This window comes from Drosophila miranda, assembly GCF_003369915.1.
Source record: "Drosophila miranda strain MSH22 chromosome Y unlocalized genomic scaffold, D.miranda_PacBio2.1 Contig_Y3_pilon, whole genome shotgun sequence".
Taxonomy (NCBI): Eukaryota; Metazoa; Arthropoda; class Insecta; order Diptera; family Drosophilidae; genus Drosophila; species Drosophila miranda.
Genome location: NW_022881625.1, coordinates 236,742 through 250,407, shown reverse-complemented (window position 1 = coordinate 250,407; position 13,666 = coordinate 236,742). Strand labels below are relative to the sequence as shown.

The window sequence follows — 13,666 nt, the reverse complement described above, 5'->3', positions numbered from 1 at the left end:
TTTCACTCACCCCAATATTGAGTGAGATGAAAGTGGTCCGAGGGCAGCAGCACCGATAAGTAGGCAATGGAGAATTGGAATAGCCGTTTGTTTTAGTGGCTGTGTGTGTTGTCGTTGTCGTTGGTTAGCGGCCAGTGTCTTATGTTTGTGCTGTGTGTAGTGGCTGCTCTGTTGTTGGGGGATGGGATAGGATGGGGGGGGGGGGGGGGATAAATGCCTGCTCCCGTATAACCGCCCGGATACTGTAAACTTCCGGATCTTTCGATCCGGGCGCGTGACGCTCCGAAGAGTCGACCGCATAGCATCATATGGGCGGTTGAAATGGCTTTATTGGGGCGTTTGGCAGAGTGGCGGAGGTTGGCAGTGTTAATTTTGCTCCTGCTCAACCGCATTTGGCATTTAGTGGCATTTGAAGTGGGTAGGGGGTGGGGAGGAATTGGCTGGGCATAAATTGCCGAATTTGCGACCGATAACACACTGGGTATTGATAAATGCATTTTAAATTTGAAATGGCTTTTTGGTGTGTTATCGGTCATAGTCTGGTATTTGCGTGGTATTTTTGGTAATACCACGTGTCAAGGGGAATTATGGGAATGGCAGATAGGTTGGGAAGAAGAGTAAGAAGGTAAAACTAATTAGAAAACTACGAAAAATATACAATTATCTACAGAAAACTACATTAATTTACAAAAACTTATTCCTAATATCACAGGCAAGTACTAAAACTATGGACAAACTATCTACGGACATGCAAAAACTACAGAAACAACAGGATTGACATCTACAACAAATACATTGATGCAGACGAGGTAAAATAAACGATAATTGACATACATACATGTACAACATATAAACATATTAATTATATTTATTTTATTTCTAATAGGAGGACAACTACAACGAAGCACCGGCCGGCATAACAAACGCAATGCGAACATTACGCCGTATACCGGCCGGCTCTGTTGTCCCCCTGTGTGTTGTTTATTGGCTGGCTGGTTGTGAGTATTGGCGTGCATCGTGGGCAATGATGGTGTTGATGGCGAGCGGCTCTGGTCCGGCCGCCCACGTTGCATCTGTCTGTTGGTTTGGTGCAGCAGACCGAGTGGCACTGGTCCGGCCACCCGAAGATGCATTGTCCAGTGTGTTGGCATTGGCAACGAAAAGTGATGCCAACGAATCGTGATATTTCCCGCATCCAAGTGGCTGCTGGTCCGGCCACCAGGATACGTTGTCGATTGTATTGTTGTTGGCCGCATCCGAGTGGCTGCTGGTCCGGCCACCCAGGATGCGTTGTCAGTAGAATTGGCCTGGCCTCCTCGGCCACGTTCGTCGTCAATTTGTAACGGCGTTTTGAGTGGCTGGTGGTCCGGCCACCCAGTTGAGGAGGTGTTTGCTTTGGCGTGTGATTTTAATTTGTGTTTATTTGCAGGTACTTGTCGGCGTTTGGATGCTGTTGCTGGCGACCCTTGTCTGGTTTGTGTTGGCGTGAGAGGCGTTTGCAGGTGAGTATATGTGTTTATTGGCAGCCTCTCTCCTGATTCTCCTTCTTCTTTTGCAGGATTTGCTGGCGTCCGGCGGCTCAACACCAGGCCATCCCGCCCTCACATAATTGGCATGAGAGACGGGTGCGACCCAGTGGAGCGGCAACAGGCGCCAGCATCTGCGTCGTCGTTGGAAATGGCAGCTGTATGTTTGGAGTGGCGTGACGTCACGGCCATAGTCAGGCGGCAGCGTCATCAGAAAGGGGCCTCCTTTTCCTTCCCTTTGGCAGGAATTGTCAGTGTTGATGGCGAGGCAGCTTCCTGCTGGGCAGCTCTGTCTGGTGATTGGCAGGTAAGTGTGGATTTCATGTGTTTTGGCCGTTTTTCGTGTTGTCGTGGTGCATGTGGTGGTGGTGCAGATGGTGGGCAGTGGCAGTAGCTTTGGTGCTGCTGCTTGAGGCTACAGCGGTGCTGGCGACCGTGCTGGCTGGCCCGGACGCGGACGCGGACGCCAGGCGATGGCTATTCAGGAGCAGGGTGGCCGTGCTGCCCGAGCTGGGACTGCTGCCGGGGCTGGGATTGTTGCTGTTGCTGCTGGAACTATTGCTGTTGGCGCCGCTGTTCTGTGGCTGGTTCTTATAGACGGCCATCAGCGGGTCGGAGGCGCGGCGAATGCTGTTCATTCGTGCTGCTGTCGCGGCTGCTGCCGAGGAGCTGATGTTGCTGCTGTTTCCCCCTGCACTGCGTCGCATATTGTTGCCGTTGCTGCTCCCGCTACTGCCGCCGCACCCGTTGACGGGACTGTGGCCGTTGTGGCTGCTGGTGCTGCTGTGTCCGGGGCAGACTAGCGTCTCCTCCAGCTGAAACTTCTTGACCAGAGCCTTCACCGAGGTGGCCGATCCATGGGACTCTCCCGTGGGTGCCTTGCGGATCACTTTCGGTGTGGTGGGCGCATCGGGAAAGAGTGTCAGGGTGGCCACCACTGTGGCGGACTCGTCGAGGCCGTTGCTGCCCAGCTGGATGGTGGCCTGCACCGGGGGCTTCTTCACAAATGTCGCCGTGTATGTGTTCTCCTTGTCCGAGTCGGAGGCTCGACGTGTGGGTGTCACGATCTGAGTGGGCTTGGCGGACAGGCAGACCGTGTTGCTCTGTCCGTGTCCATTGCTGGTCAGCGTGTGTATGGCTGTCGTTGTCTCTGTGCTGGTGCTGGTGCTGGTGCTGCTTATGGGGCTTCCTAGGAGCTTCCCGGTGGCAATGAGTATTTTTGAGATGCTGCTACTGCTCCCATTGCTGTGGGCCCGATGGTGGCCATTGTGCGTGGGTTTGTTGCTGCCACTGCTTGGCTTCTGTTGCTTTTGTTGTTCCTGTGACTGCTGTTGCTGTTCCTGATCCTCTGCCTTCTCCTCGGCCACTGGCTCCTCCACTTCCTCATCCTCCAGGTCGTCTTCTTCCTCCTCCTCTTCCTCTTCAGCATCGCTCTGAGCCTGCAGATACATTTGTCTATCCATCGAGCTCTCATCCTTCAGCCAGGCATGTTCCAGGCATCCAGCGGCACTCATGCGATCGTTTGGCTTAATTCGCAATGCGCGGCGTATGAAATCGATGGCCACTGGCGAGACGCCACCGAATAGGTTGTCCGGAAAGGTGAGCGCACACTGCGAGATATTGAGGAAGGTCTCCTGCTTGGTGTCCCCGCCAAAGGGCGAGAAGCCGGAGAGCAAGACATAGGTGAGAACGCCCACGGACCAGATGTCCGTCAGCAGGGAGAGCGGCTCGTACTGGAGCACCTCGGGGGCCACGTAGTCGGGTGTGCCGGCCATCTCGCGGACATTGATGCCCTCGCACACAACGCGCGAGATCCCAAAGTCACAGAGCTTGAGGCCATCTTCTATACGCTCGCCGGCGAGCAAAATGTTCTGTGGCTTGAGGTCCAGGTGGGCAATGGATCGGTCGTGGAGAAACTTGAGAGCCTTCAGCACCTCTCGCATGCAGTGGCGGGCCTGGGCCTCTGTCAGGCACTCCTCGTTGTCCAGTATGGTCTGCAGCTCGCCACCAGTGGCCAGTTCCAGCAGCAGGGCTGTGTCCGAACGGGTCTCGTGCACCGCATTCAGATTGACAATGTTCTCCTCGCCCTCGCAGAGTATTAGGACGGCGATCTCGTGTTTGATCTCCTTGTCGCTGCTCTGTGCGCGTCGGCGTCGCTTCAAGAACTTTGCCGCGAAATGGGAGCCCGTGTTCTTGTGAATGGCACGGCGAACGGCGGCGAATTTGCTCCTGGCAAACGGCGTCTGTTCCACCTCGTAGATCTCGTTGATGTCATGCGACACGAGCAATCCGTTAAAGCGTTCGGCATCTACATCCAAAAGGCCATCGCCTATGGGAAAGATTCCCTTTTCGGTGAACATGATCTATCGATCTGTGCCGTGTCGCCATTGACGTTTTTTTTCTGTGTTGCCCTGTTTTCTTTTTGTGGTGTCTGTCGTGTGCCGTGCCGTGCCGTGCCGCCCTTCCTCCACCACACCCATTACTTACCTTGACAAACTTTTGCTCCCGTCCACATCACAAACCAAAAAGAGAACGAGGTGGAAAGTTGTGAGTTGCTGCGGACACCGCAACTCTACAGTTATACCCGATACTAAGTCAGTATGGCTCTCCTGCGGCAGACGCCGCTAATATTGAACCACACGACAAAGAGTGCGTGCGAGAGAGACAGAAAATCAGTCTGAGCGTGACGTCGGGCGCTGCGTAGCCACTGAAAATTGATTTCTTGCTTTTGGCTACAAAAATTATCCGATCTAATCCAGATTCAGCCATCTGATAGATATGGTCATTATCTATGATTCTGCATTTTTAGTTTTTTCGAATGTGCAATATTGTGGATGCAACAGATTTTCGTCCTTTGTAGGGGCGGAAAAGGGTGGGGCGAAATTCTGAGATATACGTTTTATAGTGAGATCTAACAGAAGTGCGGATACCAAATTTGGTTACTCTAGCCTTAACAGTGTCTGAGATTTGTGGATGCCCCAGATTTTCGTCTTTGCGTGGGCGGAAGGGGGTGTGGCGAAATTTGGACACGAAACGGTCAAGGTCCGATATCACAGGAGTGTGGATACCAAATTTGGTTGTCTGGCTCTTATAGGTTCTGAGATCCTTGAACTCATATTTTGCAATTGACAAAACCGACCATGAAACCTGTGTGTTAGAGAGAGACAGAGCGAGAAAGAATGAAATTGTTTTCTTGATTCTGGCTATAATCATTATACGATCTGGTTCAGATTTCGCACTGTAGAAGATATAGTCATCCACACCGATTCTGCGTTTTTGGTTTTATCGTATCTTTAAAAATGTGGATGCCACAGATTTTCGTCCTTTGTGGGGGCGGGGCGAAGTTTTGAAATATTTTTGTAGCAGTGACATATCACAGAAGTCTGGATCCAAAACATCGTTGCTCTAGCTCTTATAGTCTTTGAGCACTAGGCGCTGAAGGGGACGGACGGACGGACGGACGGACGGACGGACAGACGGACAGACAGACAGGGCTTAATCGACTCGGCTATTGATGCTGATCAAGAATATATATACCTTATGGGGTCGGAAACGATTCCTTCTGGACGTTACACACATCCACTTTTACCACAAATCTAATATACCCCAATACTCATTTTGAGTATCGGGTATAATAAAAGTGCCAATAAATACATTAAACACAAACACACACACACAAGAGACTTTTCAATTAAAAAACAACAAACAGGCAGCAGATCGCCAACACACAAACCAACAGCCAGCCATGACCAGAGGAATGGCCAGACGAGGGTCAACCAGACGACACAGCGACGGGGGCAGAGCGGCCCGCAGAGGCGCCCTAGCAGCAGCAGCAGCAGCCAACAACACCAACACCAACACCGCCAATAGCAGCAGCAGCAGCAGAGCCCTCGGCGCAGGCGCCAACACCAACGCCCCAGCCAATGCAGAGCGCCGACGCCACAGCCTTCCATCGAGTGAGTACCCAGCCATTGCCATGGCCGATATATGCATGGCCACAGCCACTCCCCCCTCGAGACCCATCACAAAAACCGCGCCAACCACAAAGGGAAAGGCCGAAAAGACGCCGCTCTCACTGCCACTTTTCCCGCCTCTCACGCTCTTGGACGCACAAAACTGTTCAGGAGTAACGGGAGAGGGAGAAGACGGAGGAGAGCCGGCAAGCCGACGCGCAAGAGCGGAGCGCCAAAACGGCCAACGGGCAGCCACACACACACACACACGACCGGATCGAACCTGTTGCGTGTCGAACCTGGTTCGAGCTCGAGCAGCGGGTCGATCCGAGCCATAGCCCAGCCTGCTCCAATGCCACAAATCCCACCAACACCAAAACGACGCCGCGCCCTCATCGACAGTGGGACTGACGATGAGGGTGATGGTGACAGGAAGCAGGCTAGACGACGGGGCCGCCATCACCAGCAGCGGCAGCAAACACAAAACACAAATACAAACACCAACACCGTCACCGCCACTCACACCAGCACCATCGCCAATACCAACACCAACACAACTACTGCCACTCCCAATACACACACCCTTGCCATTGCCAATGACATCCGGCACGGCGAGTTCGGGCATCAGCCTGTGGAGGACAGAGGCTTGAGGATCCTCATCCGAGGTCTTCCCCATTCCACGCCCTCTGACTGGTTCCGGGACTGTATGCAGGCCGAGGGGTACACGGTCCGGTTTACTCGGGCGATCACCGATCGATTCGATCGCAGCCGCCAATACAACCTCTTCGAGGCTGAGATCGCCCCCAAACCGGACCGTGGTCAATTCGATGTGTTGAAGCTGCGACGCCTGGGTGGGAGGCCCGTCACGGTTGAGAGACTTGGAGTCTCCCGTGACCCTGCTCAGTGCCATCGATGTCAGGTGTTTGGCCACACCCGCGCATATTGTAGATGCGCGGGTGGACATCAGACGACGGAGTGCAGCAAGCCAAGGGCCGTCAATCCCAAATGCGCCAACTGCCAAGGCGCCCACATCAGCGCCTACAAGTGCTGCAGCGCCTACAAGACAGCCAGGCAGCGGCTCCTGGCCCACAGGGTCGCTGTCCAGGAGCATCGACGGCAGCAGCAGCAGCCTCAGCCACTACGGCAACAGCCACAGCAAATGCAGCAGCCAATACAGCAGCAACAGCCAGCACATCGTCTCCAGCAGCCATCACAACGTCACCAGCAGCCACTACAGCGACAGTTGCAGCAGCAGCCACCCACACAGCCACTCCACTCACAGCCGCTGCAGCAACGCCAACGCGGTCCGGGTCGGCAGCATCGGCAACAGCTACAGCATCGCGACCAACATCCCCAGCCACTGGCCGAGGGGCGCCAACACCACAGGGTCCTGTCGATGCAGCCGATCCCAAATCGTGCTCCGACGCCACGCCAACCCCAGCTACAGCAGCAGCCAGGCGCCCAGTGCGATGGGAGCTGTGCCCATATCCTGAAAAGATATGCCGTAAAAATTAAAGAGCTGGAGGATAAGCTGGCAGCAATTTTGACGAAACTGACAAACCTGCTGCAGGCAAGGGACGAGAGCACGGGAGGAGTGCCGCCACTTCAGACAAAAACAGCAGCAGCAGCATCCACACAGCCATCACCACGACCAACTGCAAATACGCACCATGACATCGCAGCCATATCGGACTCCGAATCCGATATGGACTGCGAAGCAATTGACGACGAACATGACGACGAATGGACCGACCACGATCCATTCGACGATCTGGAGGGTCTGGGCCAAGTGTGGAGGGCCCAAATCGCCAGCGCACGCGAAAGCATGCGATCGGGCGGTGCCTGTTAATGCGCCCAATCGTTGATCCAGAGACAGCCACTGCAACAAAGGAAAAAAGACGTCAATACGGACAACAACGAAAAACGGCCAAAACACACAAAATCCACACTTACCTGCCAATCACCAGACAGAGCTGACCAACAAGAAGCTGCATCGCCATCAACATCAACAATTTCCTGCCAAATGGGAGGAATATGAGGCCCCTTTCTGATGACGCTGCCACCGACCATCACAATGACGTCACGCCACTCCAATCAGACAACAGCCATTCCAACGACGACGCAGATGCTGGCGTCTGTTGCCGCTCCGCTGGGTCGCACCCGTCTCTCATGCCAATTATGTGAGGGCGGGATGGCCCGGTGTTGAGCCGCCAGCAAATCCTGCAAAAGAAGGTGAAACAGGAGAGAGGCTGCCGATAAACACGAATACTCACCCGCAAACGTCTCTTACGCCAACACAAATCAGACAAGGGTCGCCAGCAACAACATCCAAATCAACGAAAGGCACCTGCAAATAAACGCAAATTAAAATCAAAAAGCCAAAACAAACACCTCCTCACCTGAGTGGCCGGACCAGCAGCCATTCAAAACGCAACTACAAATTGACGAAGAACGTGGCCGAGGAGGCCAGGCCAATCCACCTGACAGCGCATCCTGGGTGGCCGGACCAGCAGCCACTTGGATGCGGCCAATCAACAATTAAAATCGACAACGCATCCTGGTGGCCGGACCAGTTCGCCACTTGGATGCGGCCAATAACTCCGACCATTGCCATCACACACCGATGCCAATGCCAACACGATGACAATGCAGTTGGGTGGCCGGACCAGTGCCCATCGAGTGCAGCAGCCAACACTAACCAACAGACAGATGCAACGTGGGCGGACCAGAGCCGCTTGCCATCAAGACCATCATTGCCCACGATGCACGCCAATACTCACAACCAGCCAATAAACAACACACAGGGGGACAACAGAGCCGGCCGGTATACAGCGTAATGTTCGCATTGCGTTTGTTATGCCGGCCGGTGCTTCGTTGTAGTTGTCCTCCTGTTAGAAATAAAATAAATATAATTAATATGTTTATATGTGTGTAAATGTATGTCAATTATCGTTTATTTTACCTTGTCTGCATCAATGTTCTTGTTGTAGATGTCAATCCTGTTGTTTTTTGTAGTTTTTGCATGTCCGTAGATAGTTTGTCCATAGTTTTAGTTACTAGCCTGTGATATTAGGAATAAGTTTTTGTAAATTAATGTAGTTTTTCTGTAGTTAATTGTATATTATTAGTAGTTTTCTGATTAGTTTTATTACCTTTTTCCTCTTCTTCCCCACCTATCTGCCATTCCCATAATTCCCCTGACATGTGGTATTACTAAAAATACCACGCAAATACCAGACTTGACCGATAACACACCAAAAAAGCCAATACAAATTCAAATTGCATTTCTCAATGCCCAGTGTGTTATCGGTCGCAACTTCGGCAATTATGCCCAGCCAATTCCTCACCCACCCCCCACCCACTTCAAATGCCACTAAATGCCAAATGAGGCTGAGCAGGAATAAAATGAACACTGCCATCCTTCGCCACTCAGCCAAATGCCCCAACAATGCCAATACAACCGCCCACAAGATGCTATGCGGTCGACTCTTCGGAGCGTCTCTCGCCCGGATCGTAAGATCCGGAAGTTGAAAGTATCCGGGCGGTTATACGGGAGCAGGCAAACTTTCCCCTTCCCATCCCATCCCATCCTTGAGAACAGAGCAGCCAATTCACACAGCACAGAGAAATATTAGACACGGGCCATTGCCCAACAACAACACACACAGCCACTGAAACAGAAGGCCGTTCAAATCTTCCATTGCCTACTTATCGGTGCTGCTGCCCTCGGACTACTTTCTTGTCACTGAATATTGGGGTGAGTGAAAGTGGAACCGGGGGTGAGAGCACCGGTAAGTGACGACCGGCGTGGGAGTGGGGGAGTTGGCGGACATGTGAGAGTTCCACCATGAACCTCGTCCGCCACTCTCATCTCGTCCACCCGCTCGAGAGGTCGCGATCGTCGGATGTATATAAATTGAACCATCGCCGCCGCCATTCAAATAAAATAAAATCGCAAGTTTGTTTGTTCGTTGCCATCAGTGTTGCCCGTGTCGTTTGTCGTTTTGACTGTTTTGTCGTTTATCGTTTGCCGTGTCATTTGTGCTCTGGTGCCAAGAAATAAAGACAGTGAAGGCCAGACGACGCCAAGCCAAGCCAGGCAGCAGCCATTTTGTGTCGCCCCCCCCCCCCCCTCACCATTCGCCGCTGTACATGACCATTCCAAACGCGGAAAAGTGCTCCTCGCCAATCCACCACGCTCCAGCCCTTCCTTCACCCCACCCACTACTATCTCCGACAAGCTTTAGTTCCTGTGCCACTACAAACATCACAAACATCACAAACTAAAAGAGATAACTGTGATAGACAAGAAAAAAAGAGAACTAAGGTGCCAATAAATACATTAAATACAAACACACACAAGAGACTTTTCAATTAAAGAACAACAAACAGGCAGCAGATCGCCAACACACAAACCAACAGCCAGCCATGACCAGAGGAATGGCCACACGAGGGACAACCAGACGACACAGCGACGGCGGCAGAGCGGCCCGCAGAGGCGCCCTAGCAACAGCAGCAGCAGCCAACAACACCAACACAAACACCGCCAATAGCAGCAGCAGCAGCAGAACCAGCCAATGCAGAGCGCCGACGCCACAGCCATCCATCGAGTGAGTACCAAGCCATTCCCATGGCCGACATATCCACGGCCACAGCCACTCCCCCCTCGAGCCCCATCACATCAGCAGCAACAGCAGCGCCAATACCAACCGCAAATCCCGCAACCCTGCCAAATCACAAAATCCCGCCAAACACAAAGGGAAAGGCCGAAAAGACGCCACTTTTCCCGCCTCTCACGCTCTCGGATATACAAAACTGTTCGAGAGTAACGGGAGAGGGAGAAGACGGAGGAGAGCCGGCAAACCGACGCGCAAGAGCGGAGCGCCAAAACGGCCAACGGGCAGCCACACACACACACACGACCGGATCAAACCTGTTGCGAGTCGAACCTGGTTCGAGCTCGTGCAGCGGGTCGATCCGAGCCATAGCCCAGCCTACACAAATGCCACCAATCCCACCAACACCAAAACGACGCCGCGCCCTCATCGACAGTGGGAGCGAAGATGAGGATGAGGGTGAGAGGAAGCAGGCCAGACGACGGGGCCGCCATCACCAGCAGCGGCAGCAGCGGCCGCCAATTGGGAAGCCGAAGAAGAAAAGGCAGACACTGGAGGAGCTAGAGGCTATTGTCCGGGAGCAGTTGAGGCAGCACGAGCTGCGGCAGCAACAACAGAGGCAGCAGAAACGGACAACAAATACAGCCAACACCAACACAGTTGCCGCTCCTGCCACTATGCCGCAATCTGCACAGCGAACACATGCCCCTGCCCCTGCCCATGCCCATGCCGCTACTATAAATGCCAATAGCCAGACCCACAGCGATCACCAACATCGACAAAGGCCAAAACATAGACAATCACCAGCCATTCACATAGACAATACTGACAATATCAATACAAATAATGACGCCAACGCAATTACAATTACAAATACACCTGCCAAGACCAATAACAACACCACCACCGCCATCACCATCACAAACACCCCTGCCACTACCACCGACGATGACATCCGGCACGGCGAATTCGGGCATCAGCCCAGCCCGGAACGTGGCTTGAGGATCCTCATCCGAGGACTCTCCCACTCCATGCCGCCGGATTGGATTCGCAGCAGTATGCTGAACGAGGGGTTCACGGTTCGGTTTGTAAGGGCAATCACCGATCGATTCGATCACAGCCGCCAATTCAATCTCTTTGAGGCTGAGATCGCCCCCAAACCGGACCGTGGCCAATGCGGGGTGTTGAAGCTGCGACGCCTGGGTGGGAGGCCCGTCACGGTTGAGAGACTTGGAGTCCCCGTGACCCTGCCCAGTGCCATCGATGTCAGGTGTTTGGCCACACCCGCACATATTGTAGACGCGCTGCAGTTTGCATGAAATGCGCGGGTGGACACCTGACGACGGAGTGCAGCAAGCCAAGGAACGTTGCTCCCAAGTGCGCCAACTGCCAGGGCCAGCACATCAGCGCCTACAAGGGCACTGGCCCACAGGGTCGCTGTCCAGGAGCATCGACGGCAGCAGCAGCAGCCTCAGCCAATACGGCAACAGCCACAGCCAATGCAGCAGCCAATACAGCAGCAACTGCCAGCACATCGTATCCAGCAGCCACCACAACGTCACCAGCAGCCACTACAGCGACAGTTGCAGCAGCAGCCACCCACACAGCCACTCCACTCACAGCCGCAGCAGCAACGCCAACGCGGTCCGGGTCGGCAGCATCGGCAACAGCTACAGCATCGCGATCAAAGGGTCCAGCCGATGCAGCCGATCCCAAATCGTGCTCCGACGCCACGCCAACCCCAGCTACAGCAGCAGCCAGGCGCCCAGTGCGATGGGAGCTGTGCCCATAATCTGAAAAGATATGCCGGTAAAATTAGAGAGCTGGAAGAAAAACTGGCAGCAATTTCAACGAACCTGACAAACCTGCTGCAGGCAAGGGACGAGAGCACGGGAGGAGTGCCGCCACAACGGACAACAACAGCAGCAGCAGCATCCACACAGCCATCACCACGACCAGCACCAAATACGCACTTTGACGCCGCAGCCATATCGGAATCCGAACCCGATATGGACTGCGAAGCAATTAATGACGATGATGACGACGAGTGGACGACCACGATCCATTCGACGATCTGGAGGGTCTGGGCCAAGTGTGGAGGGCCCAAATCGCCAGCGCACGCGAAAGCATGCGATCGGGCGGCGCCTATTGATGTGCCCAATCGTCGATCCAGAGACAGCCACTGCAACAAAGGAAAGAGACGTCAATACGGACCACAACGAAAAACGGCCAAAACACACAAAAATCACACGTACCTGCCAATCACCAGACAGAGCTGACCATCAAGAAGCTGCCTCGCCATCAACAATGACAATTTCCTGCCAAAGGGATGGAAAAGGAGGCCTTCTTTGATGACGCTGCCGCCTGACCATGGCCGTGACGTCACGCCAATCCGAACCAACAGCTGCCATTTCCAACGACGACACAGATGCTGGCGCCTGTTGCCGCTCCACTGGGTCACACCCGTCTCTCATGCCTGGCCTGCTTCCTCTCTCCCTCATCCTCATCTTCGCTCCCACTGTCGATGAGGGCGCGGCGTCGTTTTGGTGTTGGTGGGATTGGTGGCATTTGTGTAGGCTGGGCTATGGCTCGGATCGACCCGCTGCTCGAGCTCGAACCAGGTTCGACTCGCAACAGGTCGATGCTGCAGCAGCAGCCTCAGCCAATACGGCAACAGCCACAGCCAGCAGCAGCAACAGCAGCACCAGCAGCAGCAGCACCAGCAGCCGCATCACCAGCAGCAGGGGCAGGAGCAGTGGCAGCAGCAACCACAGTGGAGGGGACCGGAGGCCGCCGTAATGGGTCCGTATGTATCGCAGGAGGTGCGGACCGCCGTGCGCCAGGGGATGGTGTGGCACCACCAGACCCTGCACATCACGTGGGCCTCGGGGCCCGCCCCGAGCGAAGCCCAGCCAGAGGCAGGCGCCCGGGTGTGGGAGGAGAGTCCACGCGGCAGCAACAACAGGGACCCGCGGAGGAGGGACCCCGGACCCGCCCCCACGACCTCAGCGGCAGCAATGGCGACGGCGGAGGCAGCGATGCGGACTGCAGAAGCGGCGAAGGTGACAGCAGCGACGCAGGCCGCGGAAATGGCGACGGCGGTCCCGACGGCGACGGCCGAAGCAGCGGCAGCCGCGGCGACGGCGGAGGCGGCGATGCGAACGGCAGTGGAGGCGACGACGGCAGCAGGGACGCAGACCGCGGAAACGGCGACGGCGGTCCAGACAGCGACGGCCGAGGCAGCGGCAGAGGCGGCGACGGCGGCAGCAGGGACGCAGACCGCGGAAACGGCGACGGCGGCCCAGACGGCGACGGCCGAGGCAGCGGCAGAAGCAGAGACGCGGGCCGCGGAAACGGCGACGGCGGCGACAGCACCGACGGAGGTGGAACTCGAGGCGTGGGAGCGCGGACCGTGGGTGTGGCCCGCACCGGAGAGGTCGACGGCGGCCGAGCGCCCGGCTCAGAAGCGGCAGGCCTCCTGCCCGGAGCCCTGTGCAGGACCGAAGCGACCGGCCCAGCAACGGCAGAGCTCGGCACCAGCAGCCACGGTCCACTGGACGGCGATCCCGCG

General features: G+C 55.1%; 1 protein-coding gene across 1 annotated transcript; it reads right to left on the bottom strand.

Annotated features, from left to right (window-relative positions):
* Positions 1-1,736: 1,736 nt before the first annotated feature.
* LOC117194512 (death-associated protein kinase related-like) lies at positions 1,737-4,038 on the bottom strand. The gene is made up of 2 exons (XM_033399062.1): positions 1,864-4,038; positions 1,737-1,762 (listed from the first exon to the last, which is right to left on the bottom strand). The coding sequence occupies exons 1-2, from the start codon at positions 3,884-3,886 to the stop codon at positions 1,737-1,739; spliced, it is 2,049 nt and encodes a 682-aa protein (XP_033254953.1). The 5' UTR covers positions 3,887-4,038.
* Positions 4,039-13,666: the final 9,628 nt, after the last annotated feature.